Source organism: Macaca nemestrina, chromosome 17 (genome assembly GCF_043159975.1).
Source record: "Macaca nemestrina isolate mMacNem1 chromosome 17, mMacNem.hap1, whole genome shotgun sequence".
NCBI classification, from domain to species: domain Eukaryota; kingdom Metazoa; phylum Chordata; class Mammalia; order Primates; family Cercopithecidae; genus Macaca; species Macaca nemestrina.
The window spans coordinates 71,461,046-71,485,039 of record NC_092141.1 but is presented as its reverse complement, the minus strand read 5'-3'; the positions used below and the strand labels follow the sequence as shown (position 1 = coordinate 71,485,039).

The 23,994-nt window shown below is 40.4% G+C and overlaps 1 protein-coding gene, 1 non-coding gene and 2 pseudogenes across 13 annotated transcripts in view; all 4 read right to left on the bottom strand.

The window, feature by feature from the left end:
* Nucleotides 1-23,994, bottom strand: part of LOC105483060 (EF-hand calcium binding domain 3) — a 575,939-nt gene that overhangs the window by 16,752 nt on the left and 535,193 nt on the right. For 11 of the 12 annotated variants that reach the window (XM_071083376.1, XM_071083377.1, XM_071083380.1 and 8 more), the window contains 5 exons: nt 21,942-22,032; nt 17,560-17,636; nt 13,800-13,943; nt 12,442-12,513; nt 10,893-11,013 (listed from right to left, as the gene is read on the bottom strand). In XM_071083376.1, coding sequence (XP_070939477.1) covers nt 10,893-11,013; nt 12,442-12,513; nt 13,800-13,943; nt 17,560-17,636; nt 21,942-22,032 — 505 coding nt within the window. Of the gene's footprint in view, nt 1-10,892; nt 11,014-12,441; nt 12,514-13,799; nt 13,944-17,559; nt 17,637-21,941; nt 22,033-23,833; nt 23,984-23,994 lie in introns of those variants that run through there. The other variant, XM_011743642.3, reaches the window with a different exon arrangement.
* Nucleotides 7,917-8,725, bottom strand: LOC112426928 (small ribosomal subunit protein uS12-like; annotated as a pseudogene).
* LOC112426940 (U7 small nuclear RNA) lies at nt 21,828-21,890 on the bottom strand. The gene has a single exon (XR_003018329.1). It is a non-coding gene; the product is annotated as a U7 small nuclear RNA (small nuclear RNA).
* LOC112426933 (large ribosomal subunit protein P2 pseudogene) lies at nt 22,759-23,534 on the bottom strand (annotated as a pseudogene).

Sequence of the window (23,994 nt, the reverse complement as noted above, 5' to 3'; positions counted from 1 at the left end):
TTTCGAGTAGCTAGGACTACAGGCATGTGTTACTATGTCCAGCTCTTAAATGTCCCTTGATTTCTTGGATGTCTATTCATATTTTAGAATGAGAGTAAGCACTCGTTAAGTCCAATTGGAAGCTTTTTGGTGTGTTAAATCTTATTGGTGGGAGCTCTACTGTCAGGTAATTGGTTGGAGCCTTGTTTCATCAAGGGACTTTTTAACTGGGAGTGTGGGTTTTTTCTCATGGGCTAGTCAATTTCCCTGAAGACTAATCTTCTACAATTTTACTTGGGTGGTATAAGTCTAGCTTCCAACACATTGGGAACATGGAAGGAGAAGGGGGCTAGTGGGAGGTCTTGCCATTCAGTAAGTACATTTTCTTTTCTTTCTTTTTTGAGACAGAGTCTTGCTCTGTCCCCCAGGCTGGAGTACAGTGGCCTGATCTCGGCTCACTGCAACCTCCGCCTCCTGAGTTCAAGCAATTCTTGTGCCTCAGCCTCCCAAGTAGCTGGGATTACAGGTGCATGCCACCATGCCTGGCTACTTTTTGTATTTTTAGTAGAGATGGGGTTTCACCATGTTGGTTAGGCTGGTCTCAGAGCAATCTGCCTCCCTCAGCCTCCCACAGTGTTAGGATTACAGGCGTGAGCCACTGTGCCCAGCCCCCTTTGCTTCCTCTGCTTTCCAGAGCTATTTTTCTTACCTCTTCATTTGTCTCTTGGCCATCAGTCTGTCTTTCTACCAGATTTTCTATATACTATTTCCAGGTCAAACTCCGCCACTCCTCTATCAAAATCCTTCTTCCTCACTGCTCCCCTCTCCCAGCACTTTTAATGGCTCTCCAACGCTTGGAGGAAACCTTAGAAGAGATTTTCTATAATCTGGATCCAGTACATATTTTCCACCTTATCTCTTCCTGTTTCCCTACACAAATATCATGTTGTAGCCAAACAAATGTAGACTGTTTTCTAAGTCTTTTTCTCACAACATTCTCTTACTGAACTGCTAAATCAGATATTTAATAGCTGTATAATCTTGGGAAAGTCAATTAAATTCAACAAGTATTAAGTACCTAGTTTGTTCTGTGCTGTGTGTTAGGTGCGGGAAAAAATGAATAAGCCTGACATGGTCCCTGCCCTTCCAGAGCTCACAATCTAATGGACAAAGCTGCCTGCTAAACCTGTAACTTCAACAGTGCAATGTGCTGTATGATAGGGAGAGAAGAGCATGTAGGAGCAAGCCTGACCCAGAATTGGGGGTCAGAGAAGGCCTTTCAGAGGGAGTGACTACTCACAGGGACAGAAAGGATAAGCAGGAGTCAGCTAAGCATAGATAGGTAGAGTGCGTTGAATTGTGTTTCCCAAAAAGATGTCCAAGGCCAGGCCCTGTACCTGCTATGGGACCTTCTTTGGAAAGTATCTTTGCAGATGTAATTAAATTAAAGATCTTGAGATGAGATCATCCTGGATTTAGGGTGGGTCCTAAATCTAATGACTGGTGACCTTATAAGAAAAAGGAGAGGGAGATTTGAGACACAGATCAAAGAAGGCATTGTGAAAATAAAGGCACAGATAGGAATTATGCTGCCACAGGCCAAGGAATGCCAGGAATCACTAGAGGCTGGAATTTCCAGGGAAGGATTCTCGCCTGCAGAAGGAAGGGGTGTGGCCTTACTGACACTGTCTGGCCTCCAGAACTGGGAGAAAATAATTTTTATTGTTTTAAGCCACAGAGTTTGTGGTAATTTTATTAATTAATTTGTTTTAGAGACGGCAGTCTTGCTATGTTGCCCAGGCTGGAGTGCAGTGGCTATTCACAGGCATAGTTCTGCTGCTGAACAGCACAGGAGTTTTAACCAGCTCTGTTTCTGACCTAGGCTGGTTCACCACTTCTGGTGGTCCCCTGCTCCCCGGAGGTCACCGTATTGATGCTGAACTTAGTGTAGAAACCTGATTGGCATAGTGCACTATTGCCCAGAGCCCTTGGGGCTGAAGGGATCCTCCTGCCTCAGCCTCCTAAGTAGCTGAAACTACAGGCCTGCACCACCATTCCTGGCTATGGTAATTTTTTATGACAGCCCTAGGAAACTGACTCACAAAGGGGAAAACTATTTTAGGCAAATACCAGGAGGTGAGAGAGCATGCAGTATTTTAGGATCTGAGTTAAATGTAATCTAGGGTGTGAGAGGGGAAGTTACAAGAGACGAGGGCTGGGCACATCTGCTCTCGCCTATAATCCCAGCACTTTGGGAGGTTGATGGGGGTAGATAACTTGAAGTCAGGAGTTCAAGACCAGCTTGAGCAACGTGGTGAAACCCTGTCTTTACAAAAAAAATACAAAGATTAGCCAGGCATGGTAATGCACGCTTGTAGTCCCAGCTACTTGGGGAAGCTGAAGTGAGAGGATTGCTTGAGTCTGGGAGGTAGAGGCTGCAATGAGCCTTGATCGCACCGCTACACTCCAGCACTCCTGGGAGATAAGAGCAAGACTCTGTTGAGAGACAGAGACAGATATATGAGACTGGAGGTTAAGCAGAGGATATATTATAAAGGACCTTTAAAATGTCACGTTAAGTCAGAACTTTTTTATAGGAAACATGAGAGTTCACTGTAGGCTTTTTAGAAGGTAAGTGATGTGATGATATGATTAGATTTGTGCTTGGCATTGTAGGCCACTTAAATATTTTCTAATAGGTTAAGTTATGATCTGGCTTCAGTGTGGAAAGTGGATGGAGATGGCAAAAATGGAAGTAGAGTGACAAGGCAGGATACTGCAGTTAAATCCAAGAAGATAGTGACTTACTTACGCTAGGGTAGTTTCTGTGGGATAGAGAGAAGTGCATGGCTTTCATGTTGAGGAGGTAAGATAGACAGGGCTTAGTGATTGATTGGATGTAGGGAGTGAGAGAGCAGTGACAACTGAGGATTATGCCACGCCTTTGGCTCTGACAGTTGGGTAAACACACTGAGATGGCAAAGCCACGCACTGAGATCTGAAACTCAAGTGGAAGAACTATAGAAGTATGCGTGGACACAGAGATACAAACTACCATCAGAGAATACTATAAACACCTCTATGCAAATAAACTAGAAAATTTAGAAGAAATGGATAAATTCCTGGACACATACACCCTCCCAAGACTAAACCAGGAAGAAGTTGAATCCCTGAATAGACCAATAATAGACTCTGAAATTGAGGCAATAATTAAGAGCCTACCAACCAAAAAAGTCTAGGACCAGACGGATTCACAGCCGAATTCTACTAGAGGTACAAGGAGGAACTGGTACCATTCCTTCTGAAACTATTCCAACCAACAGAAAAAGAGGGAATCCTTCCTCACTCATTTTATGAGGCCAGCATCATCCTGATACCAAAGCCTGGCAGAGACATAACAAAAAAAGAGAATTTTAGACCAATATCCCTGATGAATATCGATGCAAAAATCCTCAATAAAATACTGGCAAACCGAATCCAGCAGCACATCAAAAAGCTTATCCACCATGATCAAGTGGGCTTCATCCCTGGGATGCAAGGCTGGTTCAACATACGCAAATCAATAAATGTAATCCATCATATAAACAGAACCAAAGATAAAAACCACATGATTATCTCAACAGATGCAGAAAAGGCCTTTGACAAAATTCAACTGCCCTTCATGGTAAAAACTCTCAAGAAATTAGGTATTGATGGGACGTATCTCAAAATAATAAGAGCTATTTATGATAAACCCACAGCCAATATCATACCGAATGAGTAAAAACTGGAAGCATTCCCTTTGAAAACTAGCACAAGACAGGGATGCCCTCTCTCACCATTCCTATTCAACATAGTGTTGGAAGTTCTGGCCAGGGCAATTAGGCAGGAGAAAGAAATAAAGGGTATTCAATTAGGAAAAAAGGATGTCAAATTGTCCCTGTTTGCAGATGACATGATTGTATATTTAGAAAACCCCATCATCGCAGCCCAAAATCTCCTTAAGCTGATAAGCAACTTCAGCAAAGTCTCAGGATACAAAATTAATGTGCAAAAATCACAAGCATTCCTATACACCAATAACAGACAAACAGAGAGCCAAATCATGACTGAACTCTCATTCACGATTGCTTCAAAGAGAATAAAATACCTAGGAATCCAACTTACAAGGGATGTGAAGGACCTCTTGAAGGAGAATTACAAACCACTGCTAAACGAAATAAAAGAAGACACAAACAAATGGAAGAACATTCCATGCTCCTGGAAAGGAAGAATCAATATCATGAAAATGGCCATACTGCCCAAGGTAATTTATAGATTCAATGCCATCCCCATCAAGCTACCAATGACTTTCTTCACAGAATTGGAAAAAACTACTTCAAAGTATAGAACCAAAAAAAAGCCCACATTGCCAAGACAATCCTAAACCAAAAGAACAAAGCTGGAGGCATCATGCTACCTGACTTCAAACTACACTACAAGGCTACAGTAACCAAAACAGCACGGCACTGGTACCAAAACAGAGATATAGACCAATGGAACAGAACAGAGCTCTCAGAAATAATACCACACATCTACAACCATCTGATCTTTGACAAACCTGACAAAAATAAGAAATGGGTAAAGGATTCCCTATTTAATAAATGGTGCTGGGAAAACTGGCTAGACATATATAGAAAGCTGAAACTGGATTCCTTCCTTACACCTTATACAAAAATTAATTCAAGATGGATTAAAGACTTAAATGTCAGACCTAAAACCATAAAAACCCTTGAAGAAAACCTAGGCAATACCATTCAGGACATAGGCATGGGCAAGGACTCCATGTCTAAAACACCAAAAGCAACGGCAACAAAAGCCAAAATTGAGAAATGGGATATAATTAAACTAAAGAGCTTGTGCACAGTAAAAGAAACTACCAACGGAGTGAACAGGCCTCCTACAGAATGGGAGAACATTTTTGCAATCTACCCATCTGACAAAGGGCTAATATCCAGAATCTACAAAGAAACAAATTTACAAGAAAGAAATCAAACAACCCCATCAAAAAGTGGATGAAGGATATGAACAGACACTTCTCAAAAGAAGACATTTATGCAGCCAATAGACACATGAAAAAATGCTCATCATCACTGGTCATCAGAGAAATGCAAATGAAAACCACAATGAGATACCATTTCATGCCAGTTAGAATGGCGATCATTAAAAAGTCAGGAAACAACAGGTGCTGGAGAGGATGTGGAGAAATAGGAACACTTTTACACTGTTGGTGGGACTGTAAACCAGTTCAACCATTGTGGAAGACAGTGTGGCAATTCCTCAAGGATCTAGAACTAGAAATACCATTTGACCCAGACATCCCATTACTGTGTATATACCCAAGGGATTATAAATCATGCTGCTATAAAGACACATGCACAAGTATGTTTATTGTGGCACTATTCACAATAGCCAAGACTTGGAACCAACCCAAATGTCCATCAATGATAGACTGGATTAAGAAAATGTGGCACATATAAACCATGGAATACTATGCAGCCATAAAAAAGGATGAGTTCATGTCCTTTGTAGGGACATGGATGAAGCTGGAAACCATCATTCTGAGCAAACTATCGCAAGGACAGAAAACCAAACACTGCATGTTCTCACTCATCGGTGGGAATTGAACAATGGGAAGACTTGGACACAGGGTGGGGAACATCACACACTGGGGCCTGTTGTGGGGTGGGGGGAAGGGGGAGGGATAGCATTAGGAGATATACCTAATGTAAATGATGAGTTAATGGGTGCAGCACACCAACATGGCACACGTATACATATGTAACAAACCTGCACGTTGTGCACATGTACCCTAGAACTTAAAGTATAATTTAAAAAAATAAGAAAAAAAAGAAGTATGTATGGACAAATAGATAAATTAAGTTTTTACCTTTTTGGTTTGAAGTGGCTGTGGGGCTTACAAATGGAGATGCCCAGTAGGCAGATGGAAACCCTAGAGGGAAGATCTGGGCTGGAGATCCCAGTGAGATCTTCTCTGTGCCTCTTTCTCCTTGCCTGTATGCAAACGGAGGTATCAGGACCTACCTCACTGGTTTGATTAGGCTATTAAATGGAGGTCATTCAGCAAATAATTACTGAGCTCTTGGTGTATATCAAGCATTTTCCTATAATAGACACTGAGAAGATAGCAGTGAATAAAATACACAAAAAATAATTCCTGTTCTCAAGGAACTTACATTATAGCATGAGAGTACAGTTAATAAAATGATTAAGTAAATTGTATTGCATATTAAAAGGTGATAAATAGTATGAAGAAAAATAAAGCAGAGAAGTGGGGACAGGGAGTGGTAGGAGGGTTGCAGTTTTAAACAGGGTGGTTAGAGAAGGCTTTGCTGAGATGACATTTGAACAAAGACCCAAAGGTAGTGAGAGTGAGTTGAGTGAGTCATGGTCTACCCAGAGGAAAAGTATCCAGATAGAGGGAAAAGCAAGTGCAACAAAGGCCTTGAGGTGGGAGCGTGTTTGATGTATATGAGGAAGAGTAAGGAGGCCAGCATGGCTAGAGCAGAGTAACAGAGACAAAGTCAAAGAGGTCAAAGGGGAATGCAGTGCACATAGAGGGCCAATATGTCATTGTAAAGGCTTTGGCTTGGGGCCAGGCGGTGACTCACTCCTATAATCCTAGCACTTTGGGAGGCTGAGGTGAGCAGATCTCTTGAACCCAGGAGTTTGAGACCAGCCTGGGCAACATAGTGAACACCTATCTCCACAAAAAATAGAAAAATTAGCCAGGTGTGATGGTGCACACCTGTAATCCCAGCTATTTGGGAGGCTGAGATGGGAGGATCACTTAAACCTGGGAGGTTGAGGCTTCAGTGAACCATCATGGTGCCACTGCAAGACCCTGTCTCAAAAAAGAAAAAAAGACTTTGGCTTTTACTCTGAGGGAAATAGGAGGGTTTTGAAGGTTTTGAGTGGAGGAGTGATATGATCTGCAGTGTTTGGAAGACTCATTTGGTGCTGTAGGAGTCAAGGAGTCAGCTAGGCACAGGGAGTGTTGTGAGTAGGCTGTTCAGCAGGCAGAGCAGGGGAGCAGCAGTCAAAGGTGCAAGCAGGGAGACCAGTTATTAGCCAGGGAAAAATTAATGTATGTAAAGTGCTTGCTCAGAGCTTTGTATTTAATATATGTTCAATAAATGGTATCAACTATGTGAATACCTATCAAATTCTACCATTAACCAAATCAAGACTTGCTTTCTCAGGAAATTAAATGAATTATCTTTGCCAGTTATTTGACATTTATTTAACATATTTTGAATTAATTTACTTCTGTATATTTATTTAAATATCCACATATTTCTGACTTTTCTCTCCATATATGTGTGTGTCTGTGTGTGTGTGTATACACATATAATTATTATTTTCTTTCTTTCTTTCTTTTGAGACAGGGTCTCATTTTGTCACCCAGGCTGGAGTGCAGTGGGGTGAACATGGCTCACTGTAGCCTTGACCCCCAGGCTCAAGCAATCCTCCTGCTTTAGCCCTTTAAGTAGCTGAGACAACAGGTGTGTGCCACCATGGTGGCTAATTTTTTGTTGTTTTTTGCATACAAAAATTTACCGCTACGGTTTTTTTCCCTTTATTTTTGAGACTAAGTCTCACTCTGTCATCCAGGCTGGAGTGCAGTGGTGCGATCTCGACTCACTGCAACCTCTACCTCCCAGATTCAAGCGATGCTTGTGCCTTGGCCTCCTGAGTAGCTGGGATTATAAGCGCACAGTACCACACCCAGCAAATTTTTTTATTTTCAGTAGAGACGGGGTTTCACCATGTTGCCCAGGCTGGTCTTGAACTCCTGGCCTCAAGCAATCCACCTGCCTTGGCCTCCCAAAGTGCTGGAATTACAGACGTGAGCCACCACACCTAGCCCATCACTACAGTGTTTTCACCATTCAAGTTTATGATCTTGGTCTTTCCTTTGTGCCTCTGTATAGGGCCAAAAGAGAGACATTGGGTACTTTGACAACCTTAAAGCAGACTCCAGGAATATCATCTTTTTTTTTTTTTTTTTTTTGAGATGGAGTCTTGCTCTCATTGCCCAGGCTGAAGTGTAGTGGCATGATCTCGGCTCAACGCAACCTCTGCCTCCCAGGTTCAAGCGATTCTCCTGCCTCAGCCTCCTGAGTAGCTGGGATTACAGGCGCCTGCCACCATGCCTAGCTAATTTTTAAAAATTTTTAGTAGAGATGGGGTTTCACCATGTTGGCCAGGCTGGTCTTGAACTCCTGACCTCATGATCCACCTGCCTTGGCCTCCCAAAGTGCTGGGATTACAAGCGTGAGCCACTGTGCCCAGCCCAGCATGACCTTTTTAACCAAATCCAGCAACAAGAACTTTACCGTTTTTCTCAATAAAGTTCAAGCAACCACCATTGGGTACAAAGGCTGTGATTTTCTCGCTATTCTTGATCAGCTGGATGCTGGCACACTTCCTGATGGCAGAATTTGGCTGTTTGGCTTCAACCTCTACTTTTTCCAGCACAATTCCTTTTGCATGAGAAGCACCTCTCATGCAACCCTCAAAAGGGCTGGCCTTCAGGGCTGTGCCCAAATGGGCTTTCTTGTACTGTTTATCATGCCACTTCTGGTCTCGTCAGTGACTATAGGGCTTCCTAGCAGCATGAAGTCCATGATACTTGCCCATCCTGTTGTCACCACAGGCCTGAGTGAAAGAGCTAATTAAAAAAAAAAAAAAAAGAAAGAGCTACTTTTTGTAGACACGGGGTTTCACCAGGTTGCCCAGGCTGGTCTCAAACTCATGGGCTCAAGTGATCCATGCACCTTAGCCTCTCAAAATGTCTCCATTTATACGTTAAATACTATGTCTTAAACATTTTTAATCTCCTTAGTTATCAGGCAATAGCAAGATGACCAGATAAATAATAACCAGATAAGATAACCAGATAAGTAATAGCCACGCCACAATAACAGTGAAAACGCCAACATCAGCTAACATTTCCTAAGCACTTACTGGGTGTGAGAGGCAGTATAGGGAGATAAATAAGAGCATGAGTTCTGGAATCAGACTGTGCTAAAATATAGGTACAACTCCCTCTTGGGCAAGTTATTTAACTGACCTGTGCTGCAGCTTTTTCATCTGTAAAGTGGGAGTGATCATAGTATATACTCATTAGGGAGGTGAGGATTAAATTAGATAATATGTATATTCTTTTTAAAAAAATTTATTTTTATTTTTTTTTAGAGGAAGGTCTCACTCTGTTGCCCAGGTTGGAGTGCAGTGGCACAATCATAGCTCACTGTGACCTCAAATTCCTGGGCTCAAATGAACTTCTTCAATAGCTTGGACTACAGGTATTCGCCACCATACCTAGTTAATTTTTTAAATTTTGTAGAGTTGGGGGTCTTGCTATGTTGCCCAGGCTAGTATGGAGCTTCTGGTCTTAAGTCATCCTCCCATCTCCACCCCCTGAGTGGCTGAGATTACAGGTACGCGCCATGGTGCTTGGCTATAATTTTTTTTAAATGAAGCTTCAATTTTCTTTTTTTTTCTTTTTTCTTTTTTTTTGAGATAGAGTCTCACTCTGTTGCCCAGGCTGGAGTGCATTGGAGTGATCTCGGCTCACTGCAACCTCCGCATCCCAGGTTCGAGCTATTTTCCTGCCTTGGTCTCCCGAGTAGCTGAGATTACAGGTGCCCACCACTACGCCCGGCTAATTTTTGTATTTTTAGTAGAGACAGGGTTTCATCATGTTGGCCAGGCTGGTCTCAAACTCCGGACCTTGTGATTCGCCTGCCTCAGCCTCCCAAAGTGCTGGGATTACAGGCGTGAGTCACCGCCCAGCTGAAGCTTCAATTTTCAAGATAATATGTGTGTGCTTAGTCTAGTTACTTCCACACAATAATAATAGCTAACATTTATTGAGCTCTTACAATATGCTAAGCACTTCACATGTATTGTCACACATCAGTCCCACAATTGTCCTATAAGGTAGGTATTATCATTCCCTTTTTATAGATGAGGAAACTGAGATCGAGAAGTTAAACCAAGTATCGAATTTGTGTACTAACATTAGGCTTTACTAAGTGTCTTTGAGTTGGAATGAAAAGTAGAATTTTGTGCATCCTCTATTCTACATCTGACAGAGAGATAGGAGAGTATAAAGAGACTACCTATTGAGGGGCAGAAGGAGATTTTTACATTGTTGGTGGTATTCTATACTTTTAAGTCTCTCTAGGTGGAGACTGGAATGCTTTGAAGGAGTATGAGTTGAAAAAGACTGATAATAGCAACATTTGTTTAATTTCTATAAGACAATGATAAAAATAGATTGAAGTGATTTACTTTCAGCACTACTTGCTGGAATAAATAACACAGTTGGTGTGTGTTATTTATTTAAAGGGTAAGAATTAAAGGTTTAAAGGATGAGAATGTTTCCTCATCCTTTAGTCTCAAGTCTAATTCTGGCTCTGCTCTAGTCCAAAGGCTACTTTCAGAGGTATGAATTTGCTGTACCTCATCTCAAGATCCCCTGGTAGTTTCAGCATGAACAAGAGCATCTTATATTCCAAACTAGATTTCTAAGCCCACCCAAAATTATTCCTGGAAAAGTCTTGTTCTGCTGGGATTCTTTGGCCTGAGATAGAGGAGGCTAAAATTTCTTGGTTGTCTTAGGTCCTCAGTGGGGCCCTGAGGTGGTTTGAGGTCAGCCTTGCAGTTTTAGAACTGGGCAGGATTGTGGAGATGAGGGAATAAGGTCTCACGATGTAGCACAAGGGCATTTGCCCAGATACCTTCTTCTCCTTAGTTTTGGACCAGACCCTGTGGAGTTGGATGTTAGTGAGAGGTGACTGCCATGTTAATATCTTCATAATGCTTCTGAGAAGGCTATTTTTGCTCCTTTCCTTCTCACTTACCTTACTATTTCTAGTATAGACTTTTTGGGTAGGGCTGAAGTCTCTAGAAGCTTTGATAGGATTTCAAACAATAGGATTCCGGGGTTGCCAGCTAAATCTAAACAGGTCTCCTTTTCTGGAACTATGGAGGGAAAACAAAAGATAGATTTTTAAATACCTTCTGAAATTAGAAATCGACCACGTCTTTACTGATTATTTATAATAATAATATCAAGTCAGGAACTAGAGGTACAGTAAAACATTAAAAGTCTGTTCTGTTTGGTAGAAAGGCCATTTTGGTTACTGAGCAGACAGAATAAAATGGAATGTTAAAAAATACTTTTAGTTCAATAACGTCTAAGCAAATGTAGTAATATTTTTAACACAAACATGAATTTTGTGTTAATGATTATTTCCTGGTTCTAGGCAAACTCCCATTACTATAGTACTACTTGTAAGAAATAACTTCTCTTTATCCTAAGAACAGTTCATAGCTTATGAATGAATATATTTTCAAAACTGTATACAGTATTTGGAATTTGGAATGTTTATCCTAGAAAACATGAATAATGATTAGCTTTTCCAAGGCAGCCTGTTAAACTTATAAACAAACCATGAGGGGATTAATGACAATATTTCAACGACACCTACACATCATTTATAACCTTGGGGGAGAAATAACAGAAAAATTATTTTCTATTACTTAGTGGAAGCATGTGACACCTTAACTAATGCTTTCTAACCTGCAGCAGACTCTCCAGCCCTAGCACTGAGGGTAGAGGCTTCATCAGTGTGAGGAAGCTATTTTTTCAAGAACAGTAAATTATCGACACTCTAGATTTACATGAGAGAGTGCATTTTTCTTTTTATGAAAAAAAAATTTTTTTAAAAATAAAAGCAATGCCTCTCAAAGTAGTGCATACACTTGGTAAATAATTCAGACATTATAGGCCAGGCGCAGTGACTCACGCCTGTAATCCCAGCACTTTGGGAGGCCGAGGTGGGTGGATCACGAGGTCAGGAGATCGAGACCATCCTGGCTAATGCTGTGAAACCCCATCTCTACTAAAAATACAAAAAATTAGCCGAGTGTGGTGGCGGGCACCTGTAGTGCCAGCTACTGGGAGGCTGAGGCAGGAGAATGGCATGAACCCGGGAGGCAGAGCTTGCAGTGCACCGAGATCGCACCACTGCACTCCAGCCTGGACGACAGAGCAAGACTCCGTCTCAAAAAAAAAAAAAAAAAAAAAAAAAAAAAAAAAAGGATTCAGACATTGTAGAAGGCAGCCAAATTTTTCTACACCAGTCACTCACTCAGTGTTCTCACTGGAGACCAAAGGGCAGTGTCTCCTGCAGGAGGCATCTGGACAGTGCAAGTGCCTGCCTGATGTAGTTAACACTATACCAATTTGTTTAGCAAATACTGTTCTGGAGAAGCAGTTCAAAAGTAACTCACATCCCAGACTACACCTTTCTGACCTGTCTCCCAACTGGAAGCCTGTGAATGATGTTTACTGTGCAGTGAGTTGTAGCTGCCCAACTGCCTTCTGTTCATAACGTCTCTACTCACCCACTGCCTTGAGGAAGAGATTCTTATCTGTTAGCACCTTGATAAAGTCTGAGAAGTTCACCTTCCCATCTCCTGCAACAAAAATCTGAGACTCAGGACAATGATAAGATGTATTTTAATTATCAGAGTATATATTAAATGTAAAAATTAAAACACTCTGGATGATTTAATATTAAAAAAAGAGCATTTGAATTGAGCAAAGAAAGAGCATTGGAAATATGCTCAGGTGAGCCCTGGTCTTCTTGAAGTGGTCTTAGCACCATTACGTGAGTCCTCCACAGCCCATAGAAGCAACAGAGGTTGTAAACATCCAGCCAGGAGCACCCAGCCATTGCAGTCTGTCCGCCTGCTCTTTTCTCAGAGCCTGGCCATGTTTGCAAGGAATCTGCCCTGTCTTCCCATGCTATAACCGCCCCTATTATTCCTACTTTTAACATCCCCAAGCTGTATTCCATTTCCTCTAAAACTGAAGGATGATGAATATTATTATAGGGGTATGTGTGTGTTTCCATGAAATAATAGAAAAATTTGACACTGTTAGTAGAAGCAAGTGACACCTTAAGTGACATTGAATGACAGGTGGAACTGATGTTGATTGAATGGGGCACTGACAGTTGGGTGGAGAGAGGTGAGAGGAGATAATATGCTGAATATATTTTTCACACAGCATATCAGTTTGGGCTACTAATAATTTGGTCAGTATATTCACTAAAAGCATTACCTGTATGCTTTAAAAATACCAACAAAAGTGCTAGGGCATTTAAAATTCAATGTAGGTAGGACTTGATGGAAAAAGAAATATTTGTTCTATTTTGATTCAAACAGAAACAAAAGGCTTGAATTCTCTTGGTAATGAGTCATTATTAACATTGTTACTGCTTTTGTATCTGTTATTTCAGGGCACCCTCCATGTACAGCTTCCATGTACATCAGGACAGGTAACCTGAATTTGATATTGAAATCAGACAATCACTCTTGGCTTCTACACAGCATTTTTCAAATAGTCCATTTTCTAGGATTAATTTGATTTCACAACTTGTACACATACCTCACTGATCTCCTTAAAGGGACATATACCATACACACACAGACACACACACATATGTGTGTGTCTCTTTAAGGATACATATGTGTGTGTATACATAGATATATGGATATATACATATATGCATATTTGTATATAGTATTCAAATATATAGTCTACAAACATATACAAATATGCAAATATACAAATATATATATATATATGGGGGCAAGTAAATAAGGTTTGTTTCTCATGTTTATACAGTCATTAAAAGAAAACTATATATTCACAAAAATCTTTTATGGGAAAAGCAATGAGAAGCCAAATGACTCACGATCAATATCAGCACATTTCAATTCATTATAGACATCATGCTTGGTTAGATTCATTCCCAGCTTAGCTACAGTGCACATCAGTCCATGGAAATCAATACAGCCAGTTTTGTCCTTGTTGAAGAAGTTGTAGGCATCTTGGAAAGCTGGGGAAATAGGATTAAGTTATTCAGGACAGTTATTCAAGAAGAAGTATATACACTAATAGGACTAGTACAGACAATATAGTTGACTGGAGATCATGTTCTAAAAAAAGGATTGTGAAAAAAATGAGTGCTTAATAGACATTTCTTATACAGTATCCTTCCATGGAACTTGAACTGGAATGAACTAACTGTTGCAAAACCAAGTGTTGGTAAGTAAGATGGCCTTCCAAAGATATCCACACTGTAATCCCTTAACCTGTGAATATGCTATCTTACATGGCAAAAGGGACTTTGTACATATAATTAAGATAGATTCTTCTGGGCTTGATCTAATTACATGATCCCTTATATAGCTAGAAGCCAGAGAGATGTGGCAGAAATCAGAGAGATTTAGAGCATGAGAAAGACCTCACCCACCATTGCTGGTTTATCAGCCAGGAACTTCTCTGCCTGCTAAAGAGGCTGAGAAGCTCCTGGCTGATAAACAGCAGGGAAACTGGAATGTCAGCCCTACAAGAGAAAAGAACAGAATTCTGCCAAAAATCTGAATGAGACTGGAAGCAGATTCTCCTCCAGAGCCCCTAAATAAGAGGCCAGGCTGGCCAACACCTTAATTTCAGTCCTATAAGACACAGAGAAAAGAAACCAGCTGTGCCCACCTGCACTTCTGACTTATAGAACTGTGAGATAATAAATTTGTGTTGTTTTAAGCTGTTATGTGTGTGGCAATTTGTTACAGCAGCAATAGAAAACTAATTTGTCAAATTGGACCCAAATTATATATATGTGTGTGTGTTTTATATGGATCCAAAGTTTTTCAAAGAAATAGTCAAGGCACTAACTGGAGCCAAAATTAGATAAGTATTTTCTGAAATTAGTGAATGAGGAAATAAACCGGGAACAAAATATATTCCAAATGACACCAAAATAAAACTTACTTCATATCATGTTCAAGTCTCAGCATCTCTATGTATAAGAATGATTAATCTCCTACAGAGATAATGATACCTGCTCTGTAAGTGTGTAATGTAAAAAGGTAATATCTTTCTCCTTGATAAAAGGTAGGCTTCTCTAGGGCTGGAACCAAACTATCTCTGACTTGTTTCTGTTTTTCCCATTATCTCTTGCATGTTAGTAGGCAGTCAACAAATATTGATTGCATGCTTTCCATGGACCAGGCATTGCTCCAAGTGCTTAGGATATATTAGCGCACTACATAGACAAAGACCTGTGCCTTCATATAAATGTAATAAATAGATAAATTAGATGCCATTTTAGAAGGTGATACATACCATGGAAAAAAGAAAAAGTAATTCTGGGTGGATGATTAGAAAGAAGAAGAGAAATGGAATTCCTACACACTCCCACCTTTGTGTCTGTTTCCTGACTAGCACCTGTACCTGCATGACCTTCCTTTCTCTCTGCGCTGCAAATGAACTGTATGCTCTTATCCAGAGCCAATCCCTCCCTTGTGGATTGGAACTCATCCCCTCTCTCATATTCAAAGAATTTACCTAAGAAAGGGTCCCCCCTTAGGTAAGGGAAATATCATTTTTTCATTTTCTATTATATCAATCCTATTGTTGTATAAACTTTTGCTATTTCTCCCTTAAAAAGTACATTGTGACCCCATTTCCCCCTCCAGCTATTGCTACCTCTGCCATTTGTCTCTTCTTCCTATTAAAAATTTAGTCATTTATGGCTGGGAGCGGTGGCTCCTGCCTGTAATCCCAGCACTTTGGGAGGCCAAGGCGGGCGGATCACCAGGTCAGGAGATCAAGACCATCCTGGCTATCACGGTGAAACCCCATCTCTACTAAAAAATACGAAAAATTAGCCGGGTGTGGTGGCGGGCACCTGTAGTCCCAGCTACTCGGGAGGCTGAGGCAGGAGAATGGTGTGAACCGGGAGGTAGAGCTTGCAGTGAGCCAAGATCGCGCCACTGCACTCCGGTCTGGGTGACAGAGCGAGACTCCATCTCAAAAAAAAGAAAAAAATTAGTCATTTATTTCTATCAGTGTGGATTCATGGATGTTTATTTTATACTTTGGGTTATAATCAATTCTGTATTATTAATTTTTACTGCTCAAATAGAAAAAGTTGTTGGAAGACAGAGTATATGGATACAGATGCTGGTAAGGAGGCAGACATGGAAGTGAGAGTCTATGGACATTCTACTCTGATTGCTTCAGTTTTCTTCATGAAAGAAAGGAGACCTATTGACAGTGAGGATGGGAGATGCTAGGGATCTTGAAGTATTCAATAAATATTTATAGAATGAACAAATTAACCTCTCATAGGAAAGCTGTGAGGATTAAGCACTGTAAGGAACACATTTTCTAGTTTCCATATTTGATGTTTTGTTATCTGGGGCCTTGCTGGCCCTGGAGGGACTGCCCCTCTCAGGGCTGGTCAAAGTCGATTGATTCTTTGATTCATTTCTGTCTCCTGGGTCAATTTCTAAATTGGTTCTAAATTTAGTGGAGTAAAGCATCAGCCTCTCCAGAAACCAGACGCAACCAAACATAGCCACACTTGACTTCTTTGAATTTTTCTAGTGCATGATGTTTTCCCTTTTCTCTGGCCTTTGTAGATTCTGTTCTTTTTGCCTAGAACACTCCTCTCAGCACTATTTGCCTGATTTACTCCTAGTCGCCATTCAGCCTTCTCTGGGACTCCCCTTCTTCCCTCACAAGACTAAATTTAGGAAGCTTTCCTTTAAGCTCCTATAACACTCTATACTTTTCCTATCATAACTTTTGTTATATTGTAATTTAAATGATTTATTCAGCAAGTTCGTGGCTTTTTTTCTGAGATGGAGTCTCGCTTTGTCGGCCAGGCTTGAGTGCAGTGGTGTGATCTCTGCTCACTGCAACCTCCACTTCCCAGGTTCAAGCAATTCTCCCTGCCTCAGCCTCCCAAATAGCTGGGATTACAGGTGTCCACCACCACGCCCAGCTAAGTTTTGTATTTTTAGTAGAGACAGGGTTTCACCATATTGGCCAAGCTGGTCTTGAACTCCTGACCTCAGGTGATCGGCCTGGCCTGCCTCAGGCTTCCAAAGTGCTGGGATTACAGGTGTGAGCCACTGTGCCCAGCAAGTTCATGGTTTAACAGACTGTCTTCCCTGTTAGACTTCCTATCAGGTCCTACCATGTCTAACTTGTTTTGTTATGTTTCCCACGCCTAGTACATTTTTGGCATTAAATAAATATTTGTTGTTTGGATGAATAAACTTTAACCAGTGTAGCTCATTTTATCATTATATTTTTTTCTTTGAGAAATCCTAGGACTGTAGCTGTGTTTGTATTCTTTATTACTTGATTTATACTTGTTCTTTTGTTATTTTTGTTATTTTTGCATTTGTTCTTTTCCACACCCACAAGTTCTTCTTTGAATACAATTATTTGACCAGCACTGACTAAATTCTAGGGAGATGTCCATTTAAAAGCAATTTCCCTCCTGTCTCACAAAAACATAAGTTTTTTTTCCCTTTCTCTCAAATGATGGTGGTGTAGACAACCTGTGAAATCTCAGATCTTTCTTAGAGAAGAAAGGATCAGACATATTAAGGAGCTGTTATCTATGCTTCAATTTTGAGGATGATTCTCATTACCTGCCATTTGTGAAGCACTTAGCTTCTTTTCTTTGTGTTGTAATTGGCATTGAAGAGATCCTGGTAAGTCTCTATCCCTGAGGAAAGATATGAAAATATTTAGATTTACTACATATGTGAAACCAGCAGACATTAGTCCTATTCATCAGTTTCTGCTACTGGAATGACTGTAGCATCTCAATGTATCCAGTCTACTATCCTAAGGGATCTTCTATTTAGGATAGTCAATAGCTATAGGATGAACAGTGAGAAAATGTTGGCCACTGAGATCCACCTCTACCCTAAACTTGCCCATCACCCCTCCCTTAAAAAATTGTAATTTCAGGCCAGGGATGCCCAACACCCCTCCCTTAAAAAATTATAATTTCAGGCCCGCCATGGTGGCTATAATCCTAGCCCTTTGGGAGGTCAAGGCAAGAGAATCGCTTGAGCCCAGGAGCTCAAGACCAGCTTGGGCAACATAGCAACACCCTGTCTCTACAAAAACCAAAAAAAATTAGCCAGATGTGCTGGCAAGGGCCTGTAGTCTTAGCCACTCAGGAGGCTGAGGTGGGAGGAATGCTTATGCTTGGGAGGTCAAGGCAGCAGTGAGTCAAGATTGTACCACTTTGCTTCAGCCTGGGTGACAGTGAGATCCTATCTCAAAAACAAACAATCAAAAAACCAGTTATGATTTCCCCCATTTTATACAATAGGAAACAGAAGCTCAGAGTAATTAAATTATTTGTCTCAGGCTATACAGATAGTAAACGGAAGACCTTAGATTCAAACCTAGATTTGTCTGACTCCAAAAATCAAGGCCATAATGCTTTACACTATTCCTGTTGTTAGAAATAGAAGTTGTTTCAATTTTCTTTTTTTTCTGGCTCCAACTCTCAGCCTTGAGTTTCAAATTTTAAAAAAGTATAAACATTGTTGTGGTGAATACCCTTACAGAGAAACCTTTGCATCTATGACTATTTTACAACTTTCTTTTTTAAAAAACTTTTACAACTATTTTACAATTGTCAAATTGCATTTTTAACAGCATATGTATGTGTGTGTAAGAGAGAGAAACAAAGATAGAGAACGCTTCTGAAAATCTGAAACCCTGGGTGACCTTTCCTTTATTCAGGAAAGTAAAATCTGGGAAAGGCAGGAACATATTAATACTTTCAAGATACTTTGTACAGATCTGAAGTAATTTATTAGTTTAAGAACACAAAAATACATCATATAAAACTGGGTTTGCTTATAATATGATAAGTAAAATTTAATTACATTTAAGTAAATGTGACTTAACTCAAACATTTAATTATAATCAATTTTATAAATTTATTTAAAGTGTCTTTAGTTTTGATACTTGTAGAACTAAAAGTTTAAAAAATATGAAATCTCATAGTTTTGTGGCTTTATAAGAAGCAGTTTAAAAAGTAAAACTAGGCCGGGCACAGTGGCCCACGCCTATAATCCCAGCACTTCGGGAGGCCGAGGCGGGTGGATCACGAGGTCAGGAGATCAAGACCATCCTGGCTAACACAGTGAAACCTCGTCTCTACTAAAAATTAAAAAAAAAAAAAATTAGCTAGGCATGGTGGCGGGCGCCTGTAGTCCCAGCTACTTGGGAGTGGAGATCACGTTGCTGCAATCCAGCCTGGGTGACAGAGCGAGACTCTGTCTCAAAAAAGTAAAACTAGAAGAAATACTAAACATTGTAGTTAAACAAAAAATTATTATGGTTTATTAATTTAGTATCCCCTAAAGTATTTATTAGATTCAACTCATTTTCAAAGAGGGGCCTGGGAGAAAAGGAGGTAATAGTCTCAGAACTGTTCTTAACTTTTGAAAGTGGAATTTTATCTAACTTGTCTTATTTTCTCAGTTTTTACTAACATTGAATTCTTCTTCTGGTGCTTCCTCTTTATTACTTACTTGCATTTCTTCTCTTTCTCTCATTTTTTCAAGACAGAGTCTCCCTCTGTGGTCCAGGCTGGAGTGCAGTGGTGTGATCGTGGCTCACTGCAGCCTTGACCACCCAGGCTCAAGAATCCTTCCACCTCAGCCTCCCGCGTAATTGGAACCATAGGTGCATGCCACCATACCCAGCTAATTTTTTATTTTTTGTAGAGAAGAGATCTCCTTATGTTGCTCAGGCTGGTCTTGAACTCCTGGGCTCAAGTGTTCCTCCCTCGTCTACTTCCCAAAGTGTTGGGATGGCAAGTGTGTGCCACTGTGCCCAACCTGTAATTTCTGAAGCTCGGGTTTGTCCTTACTCAGATAGGTTATTTTATATTTATTTTACTGATGTTCCTTGATTCACGATGGGGTTACATCCTTATAAACCCATCATAAGTTGAAAATATTGTAAATTGAAAATGCATTTAATTCACCTAACCTACATAGCTTAGCCGAGCCTACCTTAAATGTGCTCAGAACACTTACATTAGCCTACATGTGGGCAAAATCATCCAGCACAAAGCCTATTTTGTAATAAAGTGTTGAATGCCTCATGTAATTTATTGACTCCTGTACTAAAAGTGAAAAACAGAATGGTTGTATGAGTATTTGAAGTTGAGTTTCTACTGGATGAGTATTGCTTTTGTACCACTATAAAGTCAAAAAATGGTAAGTTGAACCATTGTTAAGTTGGGGACCATCTGTATTTCTAAATATAAACAAATTTCTTTTGCATGATGTAAAAGATGCAGTAGATAGGGAGATACTAGGTTCTCAAGAAGCAGGAAGAAAGCAGAATTCAAGGCAGTGTAAAGATCTTTTTTTTTTCCTTTTGAGACAGGGTCTTGCTCTATTGCCCAGGCTGAAATGCGGTGGTGCAATCTTAGCTCACCCTATCCTCTGCCTCCTGGGCTCAAGCAATCCTCTCACCTCAGCCCCTGGAGTAGCTGGGACTACAGGTGTGCACCACCACACCCAGCTAATTTTCGTATCTTTTTTTGGTAGAGGCTGGTCTCAAATTCCTGGGCTCAAGTGATCCACCCACTTCAGCCTCTCAAAGTGCTGGGATTACAGATGTGAGCCACCATGCCTGGCCAGGCAATGTAAAGTTCTTATTACCTGTCTTTAAAAAGACACTCATGGCACAATTTCAAACCTTACCTTGGATCAAACATTGGAGAAAGACTTTATTTTACAAAGTTTCAAATGACTGAAGAACCTTACATTTGGAATGAACCTAATCCAGCCTCTCATCTAATGTAGGAATTCCCTTTACATGTAGTGTTGTCTGGTTTTTGCTTAACTACTTTCAGTGACAAGGAACTCACTACCTCAAAAGATAGCTTGCAGAGTCAAGGACACTAGAAAAGATACACTCAAAATAGAAAGTAAATGGATAATTGTGAAAGAGGAAAGAAATATTCTTCTTATGATCTGATAAAATATAGATCAGGCTCTCAGTTTTGGTCATTAGTGGCTGCTTATTTAAATTTGTTGTTAGGTGACTGAGAAAAAGCTATTGTTAATGTCACAGGCAAATCTCCCTTCCCAATTTTAGCCCAGGGTCAATCATGGCTGATTTACCAGCTTTTGTTTACCAGCTATATTTGAAATATAGACCATGGCTGATTTACCAGCTTTTGTTTACCAGCTATATTTGAAATATAGACCCTTTTTCTACACTTTGACTTGGTTATGGGTTTAAGTCTTCTTTATGATCTTCTAAATTTTTTCTTCTTTAAACTGGCACTCAAAATATCTCAAGGTATAACTTATAACTCCTTGAGCCCCCTAGAGTATTTTGTATACTAACATAAAAACAGCTTCTTCTTTGGGAGGACAGGAGGGAGAATTCTGCTCTTCCTATCAAAAAAGATGTATATCTTTTTCTTTTCATAAAAAATCTTTCTCTTCAATTCCAATGTTTTGTTTTATAACTAAACTTACCATATAATAAATATTTGAAGAGTATTTTAATTGTTTCATCATAATCTTTATGAGTATTTAATATATTAATAATTTTTTTTTTCTGAGATGGAGTCTCGCTCTGTCACCAGGCTAGAGTGCAGTGGCATGATCTCAGCTCACTGCAACCTCTGTACCCCAAGTTCAAGCAATTCTCCTGCCTCAGCCTCTTGAGTAGCTGGGACCACAGGCACATGACACCACACCTAATTTTTGTATTTTTAGTACAGACAGGGTTTCACCATGTTGACCAGGATGGTCTCGATCTCTTGATTTCGTGATCCGCCCACCTCGGCCTCCCAAAGTGCTGGGATTACAGGTGTGGGCCACTGCACCCGGCCAATAATCTTAATAATTTCCTTTTTTAAAGGGGCTTCCTGGTAAAGATTGGAAAACCTGCTAGACAAAATTCTGAAAGAGCTGTAGCACTAATAATTCTTTATCATAATACATTTATCACCCTTAATACATTCATTACTTACCTTTTACTGTGGGAGATGGGTACCTTTGTTAGAGGATTCAGCTTAAATTTTGGTTTAATTTCTGAAACTGCCATGTGGCCAGTGACTCTGTCTGGAATTCAGAATATACAATTAAGAAATCAGTTTACAGATTAATTCTTGATATTCTTTTGCAACTTTTTCTGCTCAAAGCCTGGAGTTTGAAAAGTCTAGGGCCTCAAGGAATGGTAATAGATGCAAACTCAAGTTAGAGGTATGCATAAAGTTGGAAGGCCATATGGAAACACCCCTTCATTGTTCCCAGATTTCCAAGCAAAGTTGCTTGTCGCTGCTCCCTCTTCAATTAGTGTCATTCTGATCCTATGTAAAAATAAATGCCAAGTGAAATAAACCAGATACAGAAAGACTGCTATATGATCTAACTAATATGTGCAATCTAAAATAGTCAAACTCATAGAAGCAGAGAGTAGAATGGTGGTTGAGGAAGGAGATATGGGGAGATGTCGGTCAGTGATACAAAGTTTGAAGATGAATAAATTCTGAACATCTAATGAACAACATGGTGACTATAGGTAATAATACCGTACTGTATACCTGAAACTTGCTAAGAGATTAGATCCTAAGTGTTCTCACTACACACACACACACACACACACACACACACACACACACACACACACAATAGTAGCTATGTGAAGTGATGAATATGTTACTTAGACAGATTGTGGTGATTATTTAACAATGTATACATATACCAAATCATCTAGTTGCACACTTTAAATAATACAAATGGTGCCATGTGACACAGATAATGAGCATTCTGGAAATATTTGGAAAAAGTTATTTAAAGATGCTATTTAATTATGAAATCAGTAGAGCATTTCAAGTCATAATTGACAAAGAATAAAATGTATTTGCCTACTTGTTTACATCTTAGATACCTGCCTAGTAGTAAGTAGTTTTTCCCAGGGTGTCTTTTTGGGAGACTCATCCCTGCCCTGTCACTTCTTGGGAACCAACTGTTTTTGGTTTGTTTTTGTTTTTAGACGTGTAAAAAGGCTTTATTTGCAGGGGAGCAGGAATTTAATAAAAGAGACCAAATCCCATGTCATTGTCTGACTCTTTGGACACCTCCTCCTCCTCCTCCTCTTCTCCTCTGCTGCAGCAGGGGTGGAACCAGCAGCAGGAGCTGCAGTGCCTGGGGCAGCAGAGACAGCCACAGCCCCACCGGCAGGTACACTGGCAACCTTGCCAATATCCTGGGCAATGACGTCTTCAATGCTTTTTTCATTCAGCTCACTGATAACCTTGTTGAGCTGGTCGTCGTCCGCCTCGATGCCTACGCTGCCCAGGATCCTCTTGATGTCTTTGGCGCTGAGGGAGGGGTTGCCCCCGAGGGCAGCTAGTAGGTGGGAGGCGACCTAGCGCACCTGGGCCGGCGTCTACGGTAGCGGCGGCGGCGAGGCCTCCATGCATGCAACCTCGGCGGAGTCAGGGAGGAAAAACCCAACTGGTCTTGGTTAACAGTAGGAATGGGGGTGGAATACAATGCAGTTCTGCTACCCTAGACCGCGGAAGGAACTCGTGAATTACCGTCGCCTTTCCACTTGGCATAGTTTGAGAAACAGGGCTTATGGACCAGAAGCTGGGTTGGTAGGACTTCCCCCTTTGTTGTTCTTTCCTTTCCAACTATCTTTTCAAAATGTAGAGTGTATTTGATAGCTCACTGATAAGAAAACTAGGTTGCTGACTTAGGAATAATGGACAATTGAATACTATTCAACCATGAGGAAAAAAGGTCTCTGAATGTTTGGTTAGAATTTGATCCATTTTCCCAGGTCTTCACCTCAGAGCCCAGAAAGCAGTTGTTTCTAAACAAATCAATTACAAGTCCTCAAAATCTGAAAACCTACCACAGAGCTGGGAACTCCGGAATGGCTCAACAATTCAGGCACTTGAAAGGTGCTGTGAAATCATCCCCATGCCTCAAAATAATCATTACTTTAAAAAAATACCTTCAATTCTCATAGATTATAGATTTTTAAAAAAGGACTTAGCATAGAATGCTACAAAA